Source organism: Stegodyphus dumicola, chromosome X1, assembly GCF_044657685.1.
Source record: "Stegodyphus dumicola isolate Sdum_Otavi_A_Nest chromosome X1, ASM4465768v1".
Taxonomy (NCBI): domain Eukaryota; kingdom Metazoa; phylum Arthropoda; class Arachnida; order Araneae; family Eresidae; genus Stegodyphus; species Stegodyphus dumicola.
This window is the reverse complement of record NC_140780.1, coordinates 97,276,791-97,298,082: the sequence shown is the minus strand read 5'-3', so window position 1 is coordinate 97,298,082 and position 21,292 is coordinate 97,276,791. Positions and strand designations below refer to the sequence as shown.

Sequence of the window (21,292 nt, the reverse complement as noted above, 5' to 3'; positions counted from 1 at the left end):
GCATGGGAACCCTGCCAGTAATGAACTAAAACATAAAATATAAATATTCTACGTCGGAATTACGAGCATAAATAAAAAATGTACAGAGGCTATCCCGACTTTTATAAACTAAAGCATTATAAAACAAATACATGAAATGTGAATGAAACCGTTTGGAAAATTAGACTGAATATGCTCGACTGAATTTATGAAACTTCATCACTGCTGGCTGCCAAAATATTTATGCCTGAAGTCAAACAAGTCTACAGGTACTTAACACCTAGCAATCAAATGGACAACGTATCACTAAACTAGAAAAAAAATCCTTCATACTAATACATGTATGTACTAAAGGACCAATATTCTTTTTCTAATACGATGTGAAACACTGTTTATACAGTTCTCTCGGAAGTCCAATCAGAAAGCTATATATATATAATCAGAATGTACTATTACTATGCAACGTATGCAAACAGTATTATTACATCAACGAAGACTGAAAGATTAAACCTTCCCTCTGCCCCAATTACTTTGCCAGTTCCACATTTTTCTCATGGTTTTCCTGCGCAAAACTTTTCATTCAACAAATAACTAGTGATGAGCTCTTCATTATATGAGACATTAAAGAATGCCTTAATTATAAACTTTAATTTGTCACACGCTTGTTTTTATGATGCACGAACAGAATACATAACGCTGAGCTTCTAGAACCATCTTATTATCCATTCATCAGATAAAAATGTTCGCAAGCGTTTATTTCCTTTCCTGGTCTTTTTATATCCATTTATTTGCGTCGTTTTTCTTTTGAGAATAAAAACTCTATACTATATACCTTTAGATATTTATCAATAAAGGGTGTTTAAAGAACGACAGGACAAAGTTTAAGAGGTAGTCGAACACACCGAAATAGTTATTTTGTGAATTGCGTTAGCGCAAGAATAAATGCGCCTTAGTTTTAACTTATGAAACAATGGACTATATTTCAGACGTTTGCTGTTGCAAATGATGGACGATTATTTCAGAAGCTCATTTAAAGTATGAGCAAAGAATCATTTAATTTAGTGTACAGTAGAATGGCTATTCGATAAAGTTATTTTTTTTATTTCACTTCATTCATTTTAATAAAAAATTCTACCAGCAGTTACGGAAAATGATAATTATGATGCTTTTTGCCAGAACCATTTTATACATAAACATAAGACTGAGGAAACTGAGAGTAGTGTGATGAAAGGGCCAATACGACCTCCTCTGCTCCTAGCTTTACGGATGGCTCTGCTAAACTGCGCCTCCCCCCCAAAAAAAAGGGTAAGTTCGTGAGTAGACTGCACTGTATGAAAAAAATCGTGCAGCACGTGTGCGTGAAACTACAACGAAGCGAAGACAAATCAGACCCCTGAACTAAACTTCGGAGACCAGGGGGGTGGGAACTGAAATATATTCCTAGACTCCTGCCAAAGAAAAACTACAGTAGACTCCCGATTATCCGCGCCTGCCGCACACAAAGGTTTTTTTTTTTTTTTTTTTTTTTCAAGCGTAAAGCAAAGAAAATAAAAATGTTCACAAAACTAAGCGAAACGTTAAATTTGCTAACATCGTGGTTATTTATAGCAAAAATATCCCAGGTCTTCTCGGAACCTTCCCCTCCGACTTCTGATTAGTAACAGATTTCTTACTCACCCTTGCAGTGTCCGCTCCACCGCCCTCTCTCGTCTTAATCTTGGAATTCGAGAAATTGGACTTCATGGGGAGAAACTTAGTGGTGACCAACAAGCAGCCGACGATTTCCACCATGAATTTCAAGAATTTGTTTTAAAAGAAGAGCTATCTTTAGAACAAATTTACAATTCCGACGAATCTGGACTTTTGTGGAAATGTCTTCCCACTCGTACTTTAGAATTTGAAAGTGAAAGTAAAGCGGCGGGTCATAAAAGCAGCAAGGAAAGGATCACTATCATGTCTTGCAGTAACGCTACCGGTGGACATAAACTTAGACTTATTGTCATTGGAAAGTAAAAAAAAAAACGAGATCTTTCAAAGGCACAAGGATAGAAAATTTGCCAGTTGATTACTTTAACCCCCCCCCCCCAAAAAAAAAAAAAAAAAAGAAAAAAGGATGGATAAACATTTTTCAAGAATGGTTCGAAAAAAATCTTTGTTCTTCAAGTGCGTAAGCATCTTAAATCGAAAAACCTGCCTGAAAAAACTGTGCTATTGATCGACAAAGCACTTTCTCACCCAGCAATGAGCGTGCTAAAGTCTTCTGATGGACAAGTTTCTTCCCCCAAACGTTACTGCGCTAATTAAACCCATGGACAAAGGAGTCATTGCAACAATGAAGAGAACATACCAAACTAAGCTGCTAATGACCAAAATTGAAGAAGGTGATCTGAAAGAGTTTTAGAAACACTACAAAATCTTGGATAGCATCTGCATGGGACTCGCTGAAACCGTCAACCCTCATAAAATCATGGAGAAAACTCATGCCTAATGTTGAAGCCAACAACAACCTAACCCCTTTGAGTTGTGAAGAAGTGAATGAAGATGCAGACACGCCCACGGCGACTCTTGCCGATATGGTTAAAACAGTTCCGGGTGGTGAGAACGTCGATGCTGAAAACATTAACGAGTGATTGGAGTGTGACGTCAACGAACCTGGCTTCGAACGCTTGACAGATGACGAAATTGTGAAGAAAGCATGGAGGTAGGAAAGGGAGGAGGGGCCATTCCGCGCTAGAAGTGAAGCACTGCTTTGAAGCTTGGGTCACCAGACGGGGTGTTCTTTGTTTACATTCAGAAGCTCGCTTGACAAGATTCTGATAGTATTTCGACACACGACAGTTCCATAGAAATCGAAAAAGGGACATTCTCGCATGAAAGAAACATTCATAGTGTGATGGATAATAGCAATTTGTATAGTTTACTGACATTTACGCAAAAATCACATCTTGGTTATTTTTCGATAACTAACAACAGCGATTTTGATTATGAATTTGTTTTATAAAATTCTAAGCAGTTGCACTACAAAAATATAGATTTTAAGAAAATTGCTAAAAGAGATCTGCCAAAATTTATTTTCTAGATTTGAAAAGTTTTAAACTTGATGGCTAAATGTAAATATAAAATTATGTATGTTAAAATATTTGTAATTAGGCACATAGGTCATATTAAGTTTTTATTAAATAGAGTAATGCATGCAAGGGCTATCTGCCTAAAGAGAGAGATGCCATCGTGGAGGAATTTTGAAGAAAAACTGACCTTTGAGTGGGTATTAAGAATAATACTTAATTTTCATTCAAATTATATTCATATATATTTTTTATGTAAAACTTTCGGGTGTATGCTAAATTAGTGTAAATTACTTTACACGAAAAATATAGTGAATGCACAGAAATTAAAGATTTGCACATGCCGGAAATGAAAAATAGGAAATATGTATGGGTATTTATGCATGTGCTTGAAAAAGCATTTATCTGCCTTTGACAAAGTACTTAAATATTCATTAAATTATTTATAAATGTATCTGAAATGAAGAATTTATTCACTTATAAACAACTGTGAAGAAATCTAACGATTAAATGTATCTAATTTATAATGATTATAAATGTTATCTAAATATATAATAACTTTAATATTGAATTGTAAACATAAATTGAAATCCTGTTGACAAATACGTTATAAAATTATTTAAGCAAGAATTGTTCGTATTGGAGAGCAATCTGTTAAAAGGTATTGTAAAGCAAATGCTATGAGATGCGCACTTAAGAACGTAATAAAGAGTTTTGGAATATAAATTGTTGAAATGAATTGTAAAAAAAAAAATCTGATAAGTATAATTAAAAGAATTATTCCCTTTACATTTTATAATAACTCAGTTACAAGTTTTAAATAATACATATTTAAAAAAAAAAAAAAAAAAAAAAAAAAACTTATTTTATTCCCTTTCAGAAATGTTCAGAGAAAGTCAAATACTATTTAATACCTATTTAATTATTAGGAATTAGCGAAATACTTTAAAGTATTTCGCTAATTCCTAATTCTCTAATTTAAAATGAACCGAATAGAGCATTAATTATAAATTGACTTACATTTTTCGATTTAAAAGAAGCCAAAAAATCATGTCATATTTAAGAAAGTATTTTAGGAAGAAGCTCTATAAATAGAAAAGAAATAATGCATAATTTTAATAATTATAATACAATAAACTTTGATCCTAATTTTTGTACCTTAACCGAATAAAATCGAATTACCTTAATTTTTTTTTTTCTAATGTAATTAACGAAAACTTGTGAAAATATTTCATTCAAATTAAACCATTCTGAAAAAACTGTCCTGTGAAAAGTATAGCATTTAATTCTGTTCAGAATGAAATGTTGTTTAAAAATATGTTGTTTTCACATACTTAGGACTCTGAAGTGTTGTAGAAAAAGAAAATATATACATTTATATGTATATTTGCAACGTAATTACAAAATATTTACACCTGAATGCGTCAAATCCCATAGAACTCAATGGTAAATGACCCAATGTTTTGGTCACCACGTAGGGATCGTCGGTGCTTCAGAGCAGGGTACGGAGAAACTTGTTTAGGGCGACTCCATCTTACTTCCTACCTCCATGGAAGAAAGCAAGGGGAGAGACCGATAATGAAGGACAGCGAAGTGAAGGCAAAGACGAGCCCACTGCGCAGATGCGGAAGACTCACGAAGCGGCTTTGCAACAAGTCGACGGACTGCTGAGCTATTTGGAAGAACAAGACGACGTGGAGTTGGCCGAGAAACTTATAATACAAAAAATGCAATCTCGTATCAAGAAAAAATGCTTCCAAAACAAGAAGCAAACACAAATGACTGATTTCTCCACAAAGGTGTAGTTTTACAGTTATGCTTTTGTAATTACATAATACATTACAGTATTAAAACAGTACATGCGTATTAATTTTTCTGTGTATCCTTGAAGCCTCTCGTAAGTACAAAGCACTTTTCTGTTTTCATTAACAAAATGAATTTCAGGTTAATTTTGAGTGATATACTAAAATATTAAGCGTTAGTTAAACATTTTCTGCTGTTTAGTTTACGTTTTATTGTATATAAAAGGATTTTTCAAAGTTGGAATGACTGTTTTCTCTTTTGCAATACCCGTTTTTAGCTTTTTTCGGATTATCCACGATTTTTGTTATCCGCGGCGGCCACGCCACCCAATTCCGCAGATAATCGGCAGTGTACTGTACCTAGTATTTTCTGACGATGGTCAAAGATAAAATGAAAAGAAATACTACAATGAAAACCAGACACTTCTCATTGAAAATAATATAACTGTGTTTTAAGGAATTCTTTCAAGAGACTGTTCAAATTCGATGCGACACGAGGCAACTGTTTGTCTTACTAAGGAGGAGATCCAATAATTTAGCATTTCCCACAAATAACCGATACCTCTAATCAAAGCCATTATTTGTGATATAACAGCAGATAATGAAGAAAAGGATATTTATTGTGAACTTACAATGTTTGGAATACATGCGAAAAAGACTAAGCAATTCACAAGACAATCATGAGAAACTTCTAGTGATTTTCCTAGAAATATCTAATAAAGGGGGAGGGGAGTTCAAAGTGAAAATTTTGATGCTTTTGCAAGTCACGATTAAATCTTTTAAACGGAGAGAGTTTCAGTTAAGTTCTATTAATGCTAACGTTTAGGACATGGACAGATTTGCTTTAATCTCCCCAGATGCTTAAAATGTGCAGGAAGAAGGGAATAAAACAACTTGCTTGAAGTGTTCTGGAGAACATTGAGTGAACTAAGCCCGAAATTCTCGAGATTTCAGGGTAAAGAAGAAACTCAAACTCTCTCAACTATGAAAACAGCTCCTAAGGAGTGGAAAAATCGTCGCACAGCTTCGATTTCCGGCCCTCCTTCTGTACAAGAAAAAGGCATAAAGGAAGATATCTTCAACGGTTTTCGTTGCAATCTCTCTTAAAGAAAGTCATATATGCAGAAAAAAGCAGAAAGGCTGTATCGACACTTCAGAAACTCAAGTTTGCTTAGAAAGCGGTTGAAATCCTAAATTAATCCAACCAGGGACACTAAACTAGCTTCCCACAAACAGATCTTTCTCCTTGTTATTTCTTGCCTTCGGATTCGTATTTTTGACAAGACACAGCACCCAAGACTTTGCTAGTTAAGAGAACAGTTTTGTACTTTATTTTTTCATGTTGCCACTATCCATATTTTTATGGACACAAATTTTTCGACGTTTCACATGAGGTTCCCCATCTGGGTTTATCATAGTTACCAAAGAAAACATTGATTAAGATCTAAAAAATTGTCAAGGATTTTGAGTCGATGGATTAATACATTATTGGCAAGAAAACCGGTATTCTCTTCTCAGCTAGAATTGCTGGAGGATGTTCCAGAAACCAGCCAAAGGCAGATGCGTTCCAGCACAATGGAACACCGATCCATTTTTGACAATATGTAAGGAACCATCTTATGCCCCCCACCCAAGTTTCCACAGTCGCCTGATTTGCCATATAAGTCAACTCAAGAAGTCTCGTCTACAGGAGACTTCCTTTGAAGCTGATGAACTCACTGCCAGAATTTCGGTTGCTGCTGCAGCTGTGTGCATGTGATATGTGTGAGATGTTCGAGAAATTCCGCTAATTCTTCCATTTGCACTTGCTCTTTCGAGCAATTAATATAATAATTCAAGTTTGTTAATTTTTTTTTAATCTTCTGTGGCAATCTCGTGTTTGCACCTCATCAGCTTTGGCTTCGCTACAAAGCATCTTCCAGCACCTTTGTTTCATTTTCGGCCAAAAAATAATTACTTCCGTGTGTTCTGCCATATCTTAAAAGCATGTCCACTTTTTCTGAAATACCCTGTATATGCTCCTTTACAAACTACCAAAGATTTCCATTCCTAGCACTTTTTCATTCACTAAATGAGAAAAAAAATTTAAGATATTTGAGATCTGAGATTAAGATAAGTGATTAAAGATAAATGCATAACATATATCTGGGCTGCAGATATATAAAATTCCGATTATTCAAATCAATTACCTTTTCTAGACCAAGTAAAAATTCAGCTTGCTGTTAATTTATATGGTTTAAATTGATTTTGTTGATGTAAGTAATATAAAAAGACAATGCAATACACATTTTAAGACACTATTAATTTAATTTAGATGGATGAGCATGATAAGAACTTTGCTCTTAAGTTTCAGCAAATACACAGCATGTAAACATGTAAGGTTCCTTTATATTAATTAACCAGTTATTTTATGTTTTGGATCTTTACTGTTACTGCTCCCTTTTGTTTTCCCACCACAATGAAAATTAGTATGCATGCATTTAAGATGATGTTCTTAGATTGTAAGACAGAAAGTGTTCTGTCTCTCAGGGCCACATTACTAGGTTGCTAGATAAAATAAGCTTTGTAGTCTTCGGCCTTGCATTATAATTGCTGATAGTTAATATTCATTCCAATTAAGTTTTGTGCCAACTTCATATTAAATCGATTTGTGTAGTCTTTGGCTACTACCTTAATTGAATTTAAATTTTAAGACTGAACTTAGTGTTATTTTAAATTATATCACAACAACTGGTTGGCTGAGTTGTAAGCATAAGGTTTGCCTTCTGTTCTTATTTAGTTTAAAATAAAGGGCCTTTTACACCCTTCTTAAGTTTCAGTTATTACCTCAGGCTTAGCAATAATTTGCTTAATGTCTACCAAGAATTTGGACACTTTGGATGATTGCAAAGAACTCTATTAACATTAACAGAAACAAAATTCATATTGTATGTAAGCCTATGCTCTTTGGTTATAACAAGCATCATTAATCAGCAATAATAAGAATTAAAAAAAAAAAAAGAAGAAGAAGAAGGGGACTAAACACGATAATGTGACAATCCCCTGTCCGCACAAAGAATTAGTCTCACAATGTGCAACATAACTGCAGTCAGATATCTTTTATTAACAAGCTAATGCACATGGCATCATTTAAAAAAAAAAGATACTTATGGAACACTCAGTTATCCAGACATTTTTATTACATGGAATGGGCTATGACCTCAGTTAGTCCAAATAATGAGTTTTACTGTATAAAGCATATTTATCAATTTTTAACTGACAGTGTAAATAAAACTCATACATATCCTTGAACAAAATGTTTTTATGATATGAAGTATAAATTGTTCTGAAAGATTTTATATTAATTTTGAACTCCTGAAAACAGAAGCATATTGAAATTTTACTGTCAAGAGTGATTTTGAACTCCTGAAAACAGAAGCATATTGAAATTTTACTGTCAAGAGTGATATCTAGGGCAGTAATTTTATCACTATGAGAAAAAGGCTAAATGGACAAGTTTTGCACTAGTAACGTTTCAAAAAAAATTTCAGTACAGAATTTAGAATAACATTTCCGTAGGAAGGCCTATATACACCAGGAATGAAACAATTAACATCAATTACTAGTATTAGCTAAATAAAAATTATTAAATAAACTTTAAGTTGAAATTTACATTTGTAAATCAATTTCTAGAAACATAGCCAACAGCATTTTTTTAGATCAAAATTAACATTTCACTTGATTTTTTTAACATTATATTGTGCATACGGAGTTTTTTTTCATTAAGTAATTAGTTTTGAAAAAAAGGATAATAAAGCATGAAAACTCTTGGCAGGCAAGAATTGGCAATTTTATGTAACTTCAGAACACAACTTTTTTTGTATTCCAGAAATACAGCAAAAGTTAGTATAATTCCATTTTTTAATTTTACTTTGCAGTGTATTTCTGTAGAATTTATAGCAAAATGTGGCCAGAAAATTATTTAAATATAATCTAAAAGTTAAAGGACAGTGAATTCAGACTTTCAGAAAACAAAATGCTAACAATGACTGACCGAAAACATAGTAAATTGCTCCTTATTTTGTGAAGATACTTGCATTTAAGACATTGAACAAATAAGCTTTTTGCAGCAATAGCTACAAAACACATAGCAATGTATATTCACAGAAACATCACATATAAATGTAAAAAAGGTCATAAATCACTAAAATATCAAATGCATTATTTCTTTTACACATTTTTAAAATCATAATTCAAAATTTATTAAAGCCCTTTTTTCCTGTTTACCCATAAATTCTAATTCATCGTTTACATCATCACACTGCATAATATCCATAACTACAAGTGTTAATTGCATTTTGTATTGAAAACTTTTCATCAGTTTTTCATACATAAATACATGACTGATAGTTCTTCATGGAATTTTGAATCTGATGTCATATATAGTACATATTTAAGGATTCATTTAATTTTATGCTCAGAATATCTAAATCTTGTATCAACTTAATTTTCATTTTGCCTTTTCAATAAATGAAATTTGCATAATTTTCAATACATACAGATATGTGTTAAGACCAAAGCCTGAAAGTCTAACCACTCCGGAAACTCACTGGTCACTTATATAACAATTTATGAATACTTTGTGAATCTGGTGAAGAATATATATGAACATGCTATCACATGTACAAAATATTCATATTTAGCAATCTAAATATGAATGTTTTATGCAGTTTATTAACCTTTTCCCGAGGGCTGGGACATATATGTCCCAAGCTAAGTGTACAGCAACTGGGGTCTTAAGACAGCTTCTTGCTGGTCACAGGGATAGGAATTCTAGCACTTGAGGACTATTTTATTTTACGACACCTCGGACAGTGCGTACTTTTGTGGGACTCCGCTAATGAGCAGAGGGGAATTGTTGTTTGTATTTTCAACACACATGGCATTTGCGAATTTGGTACCTTCCAAGAAATATTTTCTTAAGAGGAGAAAATAAAAAGAATAATTTGTTACTTCGATTCTCACGCGTTTGCATTTTAAGACCTTCCTTCAGTTTTTTTTTTTTCACTGCAAAAACCATTATTAGTTCTTTCACTTGATATTTTCCTTTTTTTTTTAGTTCGGTTGTAAGTAATGGCTAAATTTAAAGGAAATTTTCTTTGTTTCATTCTTTTCATAATTGTTTTTTCGATTTATTCCAGTTTTTAATGTGCATGTAGAAGCCAGTGTAGTGAATGTAAAAGTTTCAGGCGATGAAAATTAATTTTAATGTTGTTTCCAAATGGCATACGTTCCACAACTACTGTTTACTTGAGTAAAATTTTAGTTTGTTATGTTCTAAATCAGTGTTTTTCAACAGACAGTCCACGGGCCGGTCTGTAAACACTATTTGCCAGTCCTTCCAAATTCAGAAGTATTATGACAATATACCTACCGTCGTTTACAAAAGAAAATAACTAAAATCTGACATGCATATTGCGCAACACATTATCTCAAGCTTTCTCAACATGTCTGTTATTGTCTGTTTAATTTACATTCATTAGTATTATGAGACCTATTGTTGTGCCACGAACGTGTATTTGCGGGTAATGAGTAGTCTAAACAAGATATATTAGTTTTCAGTGGAGAAACGCTTATTATTTTTTGAAGTCCATTGAATAATGGCAGCTGTATTATTAGTGTAATAAATAGAACGAACTTCTTTAAGTAATTTCATTTACAAGAAAACAGAAGTTAAGCAAATGACAATGAAGTTTTTTAACCAAATTCAATTGTTATTATGAATTCCGATTATTTCAGCCGTTGCCACTTGAGCAAAGAAAAGCGACATGAAGAGGTTGAAAATTTTGTATTTGAAGGTTTACAACACTAGAGTATGCTCACATTTGTCGCTTGTTACATCTCGCATTTTTTAAAAAAACTAGATGGAGAGCTCAGAGCAGAGAAAGGGTTACAGTAATTCTGGGATGCAGTAAAGTCCATCGGTGTAAATGAAGCGGTAGCGAAATGTGACAAACATTCTGGAGAACATTCAGAGGTATAGGTTGGTTTCACTGCAGAATGCTATACACACCCGGGTACCTGGTCCTCAGGCCCTACCCCTATTAAACAAGAATCGGGTATTTCCTAATTATGAGCGCATTAACAACTTAAAAGTTTAATAATTTTTTCAACCATAGTTTAATTCCAGGAGAGCACTTTGCTTGTCCGTGTGCATGTGCTTTAACCACCGGTCCGCGAAATTTGTTCACAAATTTTGTCGGTCCACAGGCCAATAAAGGTTGAGAAACACTATTCTAAATGATAACTAGCGACCGAATGCATAAAACTTCTTTAACACTGAAAATTCCACTCAGATTCAAATTCTGATCAATGGGGGTCACTGCATAACTTTTCATGTTCTCTCATATATGTAAAATACATACAAGCCAATTTCCTTCAAACACCCTCCACAAAAGCCCCTTTCACTTCGGCAGATAACCTTGTCTTTAATTCGACAAATAAAAATAAAATTATATTCGAAATAAGAAAAGAAAGCTAAACATATGAGCGTTTTACAACTATGTTTAAAAAACTTTCCTTTTATGAATAATACTGATGTTGATGACAAAATAATTTTCAACTGTGCGACAAATGAAATATGAATTTTTATCAAAGCAATTAGTGTAGTACATTTCATAATTCAAAATTTTAAAATGTTCCAAAACTTATTAATTTATCCATTGTTATATGTTTGCGTCTATACTATGATATCTGTATCAATTCATTCAGAAAGTAGATACATTAGTTTAAGTTAATTGAACATGGGAAAGCCCACAAAGCTGTCTACCTAAGGCAAAGGGTGCCTTTATGAAGAACTTTTAAGGGAAAATGGCTTGTATTCACGTTTCACATGGAGAAAACGAGGAAAATCAACTATGCAGCCAGCCTGGGTTAGAATCTTAGTCGAACTACCAGTATCCAGCAGTCTTGACCACTGAGTCACAGGTAGTGTTAAAAAAATAATTAATTTTTGCATGAGAATTGTATTTTGGAGGGAATCAAACAATATATTAGGATACTAAGCATGTACACAGGAAATTAGATGTGTACCATTTTTTAGCTCCCTGAACTTAATTCCCAGTACGAGTCTTCATTAATACTCATCAACTCAATGTAAATCTTCATTACTCCCAAAGAAAGCAACAATAAAAAGCTTGAGATCAAAAAATTTTGCAAAACAATGTGATACCTCAAAGACTATTTTAGCTTTCTTAAAATGCAGCTCATAAAAAAAAAAACCAAAATATTTTGCGATTCTATAAAGATCTTTATTTTTTAAAATTTTAATGCATTCCTGAATATGCAATTTTGCATTCAAATAAAATATGCAACAGCAATATAAATCAACGACTAACTATTCCCCTTCTTCTAAGGTAAAAGTAATATCTAATATCTTTAAGTGATAAAACTAAATTTTTGTTATCGAATACATTAAAACTCAACAAGGATTTTATTTTCCAAAGTTCCAGCGTTTGCTTCTGCATTTCTTTCCTGAACCAAAAACTATGAAGTGGTTAAAAAAATTAAAAAGTCTTATATCCCTCATATAAAGACAGATCAAGCCTGGGACAGGTATTTGCAATGTCACATAGAAGAAAAATATTTAAAAAAAAATTCACACCTCATGCAATGGTAAATTTTTGTTAGTGCATGTGTCGTTCACAAATGCAGTGACCAATTTCTATTTATCCAGAAATGAATTTTACCAGACTTGTACAAGCAATAACACTCATTTGGAAATTTGAAAATGCTTTTTAAATTATACTTGTAACAAATAAACTCTATTTAATCAGCTCTTCAATATCAAAAAAATTATACTACTTTAAATGAGGATGTATATATTGTTTGAAGGAAATGTTTGAATATTTTAAATCACTGAATTCTCTACACTATGACAAATGAATATATTTAACTTTGATTGCTTCACTTATTTTTCAGCACATAATCTATGTACAAGTTTAAAATTAATTTTAATCATAAAATGAAACATTTTTTGGGGGGAACAAATTTCCTAGTTATAATGTACATTTCATCTGAAGATAAAATAATAAATTGTGTTTTGTGAAAAACTTCATTTCATCTGTGTGAAAGTGATTAGAATACTTCCCGCATTCTAATGCCTGGGGCTTTGGAACTGGATTGAAAGGAAATACTGACTGTTTCACTGTCTGTTGACAAAAAAGCACTAATCACCTCATTGCTAAGATTTGATCTGATAAATCCCCCCCCTTTCCATAACCGCTGAGCCAGGAGCCCCCAGCGAAGAAACACAGCTATTTTTTGAGCCCACGGTAAAAGGTTAATAATATGAAGAAATAATTCACTGGTATCTTCTCTTAGAGATTATCACTTTAGGCTTTGGCCAATCAGGAGCTAAGGAGAAAATTATTAATGCATATGTATTTGTTCAAGAAGAATCTGACAATAATACAAATTATCTCAAATTTGCTAATCAGAAGAACCATATTCTGCTTACAGACTGTAGCAAATACACTAGAGTAATCATGAAGTGAAAAGTAATTAAATGATTTATAAATAAGAAGATTACCAAAGTAACAAGTAGCAATCTGTTATAAAAAGGTAGTCTAAAATTTCACTGTAATTAGGAAAAAATATTGTCATTTAATAAAAGAATTCACTCTCTAACTTAGAAATGTTTGAATATTGTATAAATTCATTCTTTTGATGAAATGTGTTAAATAATCATATTATTAAATATGAAGAGTGTTTTATATTTTGATACAATATTCAGACATATTCTAAATCAGATTCCCCAAATACTCATACATTATTGCAAACTTAGTTTTGTAAGCACTAGCTAGCAAAAATGCAAAATGTAGTATATTTTGGGAAATAAGCTACATCTCAAGCTTTAGACACACACACACACACATATATATAAATTATTCTTTATAAAGACACATGTGAAATGAATGAAACACTGTATTTAATTCCATATGCAAAACATTTTAAAATTGTTGATTTTTGGGGGGGAGTAACTGAACTACTACAGAAAACTTTTGCAGCTCCTTTTCGAATTAAATATTTTCAGTAATTTTTCACAGCATAAAAAGTGATTCTCTTCAGAACAAACATGCACAATTAATAAAATAAAATTAAAAAAAAAAAACTATTACATGACTATACTCAATGACCACTGAAAATACTGCGCATAACAATAATTTCTTATGCAGCATGCAACATCTTTAAAAAGCACATATTAATAGCAAAACGCAATATTCAAGCACAAATTCGATACGCTTATAAACTATGTCACTGCTTTGACATTTTAGATTGATCACATGCCAGTTTCACATCAAGGATAAAATTTTTAAAGTAATTAATAAAAATGTATATAATATTAAAAATATTTCTGAAATACTTTCAATTGTTAAGCAACACAGTTAACATCAAAAATATTGCTACAAACAGCTTTGAAGACTAGAGATGTAACACATGTTAAACAAAATATAATGTATATTATATATAACACATAAAATATTTTAACCAAAATACAAAAGTTTTAAACAGAAACACTCTAAAATTTTCAAAATACAGAAAGCTAGATATTCTAACTGAAAAATCCATATTTGTAAGAAATGCAAAAATAAATAACAACAAAGGCAAACTTGGAGTTAAAGTTTCCAATAAGCTTAAATTATGTATCACATTAAATCTTTACCAGTTTGAAGAAATAACACACAAGATGGACATGTTTACACAGCACTAGAATAAAAGAGCATAAAAAATATCCTTTGCATGTAATATGCTCACACAGCTACTGTTGAAATCCACAAACTGTTGCAAGAAAGCTTTACTTTCATCTTTTCCCCATATTCACAATTACAGTCTGCGAAATGTGCCTAGATGTTGCTTGCAACTTGGACAACGGTGTTCAATATCTTGACACTCTGGGATACAACATGGAATCAAGCAACAGCCTACCCAGCACCTAAGAAAAATTTGAGCAAAAATAATCATTTATACTAAAACATACGAGAGATGCAAACTGAAATCCGAGTTCTGTTTAAATTAGAGCAATGGATATGTCTGTTAGGAAGGAAACCTTCACAACACATACGAATACAGACAAGCATTTTCCCTATTGCAGTACACCTGCATTTACATATAACTAGAAGTCAGTTGAATGCACTGCCATTCATTGGTACTATACTGATTGGTGGGATAGCCTTGAAGTATTTTAAAACAATTGCCATAAGTTTTTGTTCTTGTGAACTGCAAAATAATGGAAAGGAATGCTAGCGATTTTGAGGTTAGTATGTTTATAATGTGTACTATGAAGCTCAGTGAATGATCACTCAGCTTACATCAAATTTAAAAAAATTTCTGCATTTCTAATGGCCTTAAACACTTACAGATAATGTATGATTAATATTAAAAAATACAGTTAGCATAAAACACACACACACAAAATGAATCGCCTCATTAATTTTAAAACAGCTGGTACTTTACAAATATAGAGCAAATGTTATGAAAGAATTATCCACAATATGTATTATGTTTTTCAGTACATGTGAATGACTATTGTTGCGTGCGTACGGGTTCGTTTATGAAATGAATGCACAAGTCCGATGAAAAATGAACAAAAATTTATTATTATCACAACAAAAATGCTTAAATTTTCTCAAATTATCAAGCAGTATTACAATATCTCACAGTAGTTATCTTTTAACTACTCAAATGTCCAATAGAACGTAATTCAAAACAGCTAAAGAAAGCTAATCCGCGAATTCGCTAGAGTCAACAAGAGCAATTTTCTAAACAACAACAAACTACGTAACTACTATGAACTGAGAGGTTTTCCTCCTTTTATAAGATTTTTAAATCGTGTGCGAGAATTTTCTGGTATTTTCTCGAAATCAAAAAGATATATTTATTTATTTAATGTTAAATGCACATGCTCTTGTATTTTCAATTTTTCCGGCTTAGCTTTCTTTTAATATTCGTCACACGCTGCACTGCGCAGGAAATAAAACCATTTAATTTATAATTGAACTAACATTAGCTTTTTAAATACCAAAATTCGTAACACTGCCCCCTTCCCAAGGACTGCACGTCCCGGGCAATACAATCCCTGGACGGGAAGCTAAACTTACAACTGTGGCATAAATGCATTAATAAGCATTACATTACTACATTACAATAATAAACAACATGAACAATAAATGCAATAAATAAAACAAATCAAATGCTATCAAATACAAATCAAATACAAATTAAATCAAATGCAAAATACAAATCAAATACTAAATACACATTTAGAAACAAAAAGGACCATGGTCTTACACTATTTACAATTATTTATACTACATACTATGCCATAGTAATGAGCTAACCTGTCGTAATGAACGACTTTAGGTTTATAGTTCGAAGACTTACAGATCCGAACCACGACATAATTCAGCCTGTTTAGGACTGTGTACGGACCATCCCAAGGTGACTGTAATTTCGGACAGTCCTTTCCGTCGAGTCGGATTCCACAACCACACCTTGTCTCCTTCGTGGAATTGATGTTCAGTAGCTCTTGTGTCGTAACGGGTCTTCATCTTCTCCGTCGCCAAGTTGACTTGCTCTCGTGCAAAGTTGTGCATCACTTCAAACCAGGCCTGGAGATCTTTACTATATTCCTCAGGCAATGAAGGAACATCCGGAGGGCGACCAAACAAGAGATCACAAGGCAGACGAAGGTCACGACCGAAGAGCATCTGTGATGGGGAATAGCTGGTAGTCTCGTGGACAGCACTGCGGTAAGCCAGTAAAAACAGTAATAATTTCTTGTCCCAATCCTGTTGGTTTCTGGAAACCACTAATGAGAGGTTATTAAGGATGGTTCAATTGAACCTCTCTACCATGCCGTCCGACTGGGGATGTAATGACGTTTGGGTTTTGTCAATGCTGAGTAGTTTGTAGAGTTTTTTTATTACTCCCGACGTAAAATTCCTTCCCTGATCGGAATGTAACTGAAGAGGCACTTCGAACCTACAAATCCAGTGCTGTACCATCACCTCAGCTATTGTGACAGCCTCTTGATCAGGAATGGGGTACGCTTCAGGCCACTTGGTGAAGTAATCAATGACAACGAATATGTATTTGTTGCTATCAGCACTTCGTGGCAGAGGTCCCAAGATGTCAAAGGTGATACGTTCAAAAGGCGCCCCTACGTTGTAACATTGCAGCTTGCCTCGGCTGCGTCTCTTCGGTCCTTTCCGACCTGCACAGGCATTGCAAGATCGGCACCACTTTTGCACGTCATCCTTTGAATTATTCCAGTAAAAGCGCTCACAAACTCTCTGCAAGGTCTTCATTATTCCAAAGTGACCTCCTGTAGGGCTGTTATGTAGTTCTTTAAGGACATCAGGAATCTGGGATCTTGGAAATATCAGTTGCCATCGGAATGTCTTCCCATCATCCGATTGGAATTTCCGGTATAGGTCTTCTAGACAGGGCGTCGGCGTTCCCGTGTGATGATCCCTTACGATGACGGATAGTGATGTCATATTCTTGGAGTCTCTCTATCCACCTGGCTATTTGACCCTCAGGGTTCTTGAAATTTAAAAGCCAGGCCAATGAGACATGGTCTGTGCGGAGGAGAAATTTTCTGCCGTATAGATAGTGATGGAAATGTTCTACAACTTTAACTATGGCGAGCAACTCTTTCCTAGTGACACAGTAATTCCTCTCCAAATGATGGTAACATTAGCTCCTGTGTCAATGATCATATTACAAGGAACTCCATCGATGTGCCCATTGATGGACAGTCCGTTACTGTTGCCACTCACTATAGAAATCTTGAGAGCTTTAAAACAAGGTTTTCCATTATCTGGCAACCTCCGTTCCTCGATATGGCCATTCATTTGTTTCCTGCATCGTTGCTGAGAAATGGTCTCAATTTCCGTACCCTGGGGCGTTCTGCAATTCTTTCATACATGGCCTTCAGTTCCACAGTTCCAGCACTTTGGTTTCTTGTCAATCCTTTTCTGTAGCATGGCATTTAATTGTCTATTTAACCCGCCTCTCGTACTTTCCATGCTTTGGGGTATTCTGCAGTTCCTTTGTATGTGGCCTTCAACACCGCAGTTCCAGCACTTTAGGGTTGGTTTTTTCTCACCAATAGTCTTGAGTTGTCTGGTTATATCGTCTAGACAAACAGTAACTTGATCCCTTGGTTCCTGCACATGAGCAGCTCCGATTGGGTGGCAGTCTCTACGAGTTGCTTGCTGGGCTGCCTCGAATTTCATGGCGTACACAAGAGCGCTTTTTAAATCTTTTACATCCGCCATTCGTAGAGCTTTCTGTATTTCAGAATCCTGGATGGCATCGATAAAGTATTGCAAGGACAGGATTTCCCTTGTTTCTGTCGGGCATTCCGAAAAGGCGAGATGAGACAGCCTTTCAACATCCGTGGCGAGCTCCTGAAGTGTTTTCGGTAGGCTTCTGTTGACGAGATTTTAATTGGAGCCTGCTGTAGTCTTTTAAACACTTCTCCCTGAAGCGCAACTCCAAGGCGCTGGACAGAGCTTCGAAATCTAATCTTTTGTTTTCGAAAGAGTCTAAAGGATATCCGCTGCATCGGCTCCTAAAGAAGCGGCAAAATGACAGGCCTTAGCTTGGGAATCCCATCCATTTGCATCCACCACGATAGAAAATTATGTCTTATACACCTGCCAGGAGGTCTTCCCATCATATGTCGATAGCTTCAGAGAGGGACGAGCAGGCATGGGTAGAAATTTTAAACCATCCGAAGTGCTCCCTGAAGTCGCTACGAATTTCTTTAAAGTGTCAACTTCTTTGGCGACGACAGCAGAAATTCTGTCTTCGATTTCTTGTTCAATATGTCCTTGGACGGCAGAAACTCTTTCTTCAATTTGTTGTTGGAAGGCCGAAACTCTTCCCTCGACTCGTTGCTCCACAGCCGACACTCTATCTTCTATTTCATCTTTGACAGAAGAAACCTTTTCTTCAATTCGCCCGACTTTATTTTCGACAGCTCCTATTCTGTGTTCCATAGCCTCAAATTTACTTTCTATTACGCAGGTTATTTCTGTTTTCATTTCGTCTTGACCTGCTTCAATATTTTCTTGTACAGCTTTTATGTCTTCTTTAAACGTTACTTGACCAGCTTCCAACTTTTCATGAACGCCTTCCATTTCCTTTTTAATGGATTCTTCCATCTTTTTCTGACCAGATTTCATCTCATCTTTCATTTCTTGCTGGCCCATTTTCATTTCCTCATTAAACGCAGAAAAGGCTGATATCAGTTGTCTTAACTGCTCTTCCATCGCTCGTGATTGGCATTCAAATCCTACTTCTGACACCAAAAATTGTTGCGTGCATACGGGTTCATTATGAAATGAATGCACAAGTCCGATGAAAAATGAACAAAAATTTATTATTATCACAACAAAAATGCTTAAATTTTCTCAAATTATCAAGCAGTATTACAATATCTCACAGTAGTTATCTTTTAACTACTCAAATGTCCAATAGAACGTAATTCAAAACAGCTAAAGAAAGCTAATCCGCGAATTCGCTAGAGTCAACAAGAGCAATTTTCTAAACAACAACTAACTACGTAACTACTCGAACTGAGAGATTTTCCTCCTTTTATAAGATTTTTAAATCACGTGCGAGAATTTTCTGGTACTTTCTCGAAATCAAAAAGACGTATTTATTTCTGTTCTTGTTAACGATCTGTTCTTCAAAATCTTTCTGTTCTTGTTAACGATCCTAATTCCATTCCATCTTTGCCCTTTAAAGAAATTATGTTTTAGTTCAGGTTTCACCAACAGATGGCGCCACTTGCTTATTCTTGTCCAGGCTTTCTTATCTTATCTAATCATTATTTCCTATCTTGTTCATTTGCGGTTTTGCAGCTGAGGATGGTGGTTCGGTAAAACTATCGAAACTAGTCCTGTGAAAATTTTGAAAATTAACGCTGATTTTTGTTGTTTGACTTCTGAATTAGTACTTATTCGGCGTGTTATTGTGTCTTAACATATTTATTTATTTAATGTTAAATGCACGTGCTCTTGTATTTTCAATTTTTCCGGCTTAGCTTTCTTTTAATATTCATCATGCGCTGCACTGCGCCGGAAATAAAACCATTTAATTTATAACTGAACTAACATTAGCTTTTTAAATACCAAATTCGTAACACTATCATGAAAGTTTGCATATTTCATCACTTTACATTCTAGGTATAGTCTCAGGACGCAGGGCACTCTTTTATATGTTTCTAGTAGTGTCACAAAAATGAAATTGGTCTTTTTACTGTTCAACTCTGGTATGTTTTTCCATGTGATATGCAGCCGTCCATAATTCGGTGAGGCTTTGATGACAGGGCCATGCACGTAATAAGAGATATTGTTGTTAGTCAGTGTGGTATCTGCGTAGTGGCCAGTGTATGAGGTATTGAGGTATGATGATTGGTGCTGGTGTATTTAGTTATGGCAAAGCACGAGGGCTATCTGCCTAAGGGGAGGGATGCCTTCGTGGAGGACTTTCTAAGAGAAACTGGCTCGTATACACGTTACACATGCGGAAAACCATTGAAAGCGCCCATGCAGCCAGCCTGTTCGCGGGATTCGAACCTTGGACCGAACTACCAGTGTTCAGCGAATTTACTGCTCGGCCGCTGCTGGGCCTTGAGGTACGATGATGTGAGCTGGGTATTAATATTTGTCTAGGGCAGACAAAGAGTAGTGAAGGTTTGAGATTTGCGGATTATGGTGAAACTGTACAGATCGGAAAACGTTTGTGGCAAGTCTATGCATATAATCATTAATGGTGTCAATGTTAAGATCTGAGTGAATAGTATTATTAGGGATGAACTGTGGTGCCTTTACTAGTTCACATAGTAATTTGTTTAGTAAAACTTGGATTTTTTTAGATATGTTTTAGCCACATGTCCCCAGATAGGACATGCATATAGAAGGGAGGGCATAGAAGTGTCTTGTCCAAGATGATTTTGTTTGGAATGGAGAATACATTATGTCAACCTAAAAGTGATCACATTGAGGCAGTAGTGGTTTTAAATTTGTCAGCAGTTGCTCAAAAGTGTTTTCTGAAAAGTTAATTTACCATCTAATGTGACACCAAGATATTTAACATTGGTGACCCATTCTGTTTCATTATCGAATAGTTTGATGTTGGTGTATTTAATTATGTGATTTATATTTTTATGCTACATACTGATCAATTATGCAAAGCTACATACTGAAGTACCACTGAATTAGAGATATATGATTAGCAAGACTTAATTCTACTTTGGCTTTCATAATGGCTATTGCATGAAAAAGCATAGCTTAGAAAACTCTGCAGAATTATTTCAGGGGTATTATTTACTAAATATCTACAATTTGCCATAAATCAATTTATAATATTAATGATAGATGGCATGCTTGG

General features: G+C 34.3%; 1 protein-coding gene across 1 annotated transcript in view; it reads right to left on the bottom strand.

The window, feature by feature from the left end:
• Positions 1 to 7,929: 7,929 nt before the first annotated feature.
• Positions 7,930 to 21,292, bottom strand: part of LOC118204753 (lipopolysaccharide-induced tumor necrosis factor-alpha factor homolog) — a 78,084-nt gene continuing 64,721 nt past the window's right edge. The window contains exon 6 of the mRNA XM_035377047.2: positions 7,930 to 14,819. Within this exon, the coding sequence (XP_035232938.1) occupies positions 14,711 to 14,819 (109 nt within the window). The 3' untranslated portion in view covers positions 7,930 to 14,710. The remainder of the gene's footprint in view (positions 14,820 to 21,292) is intronic.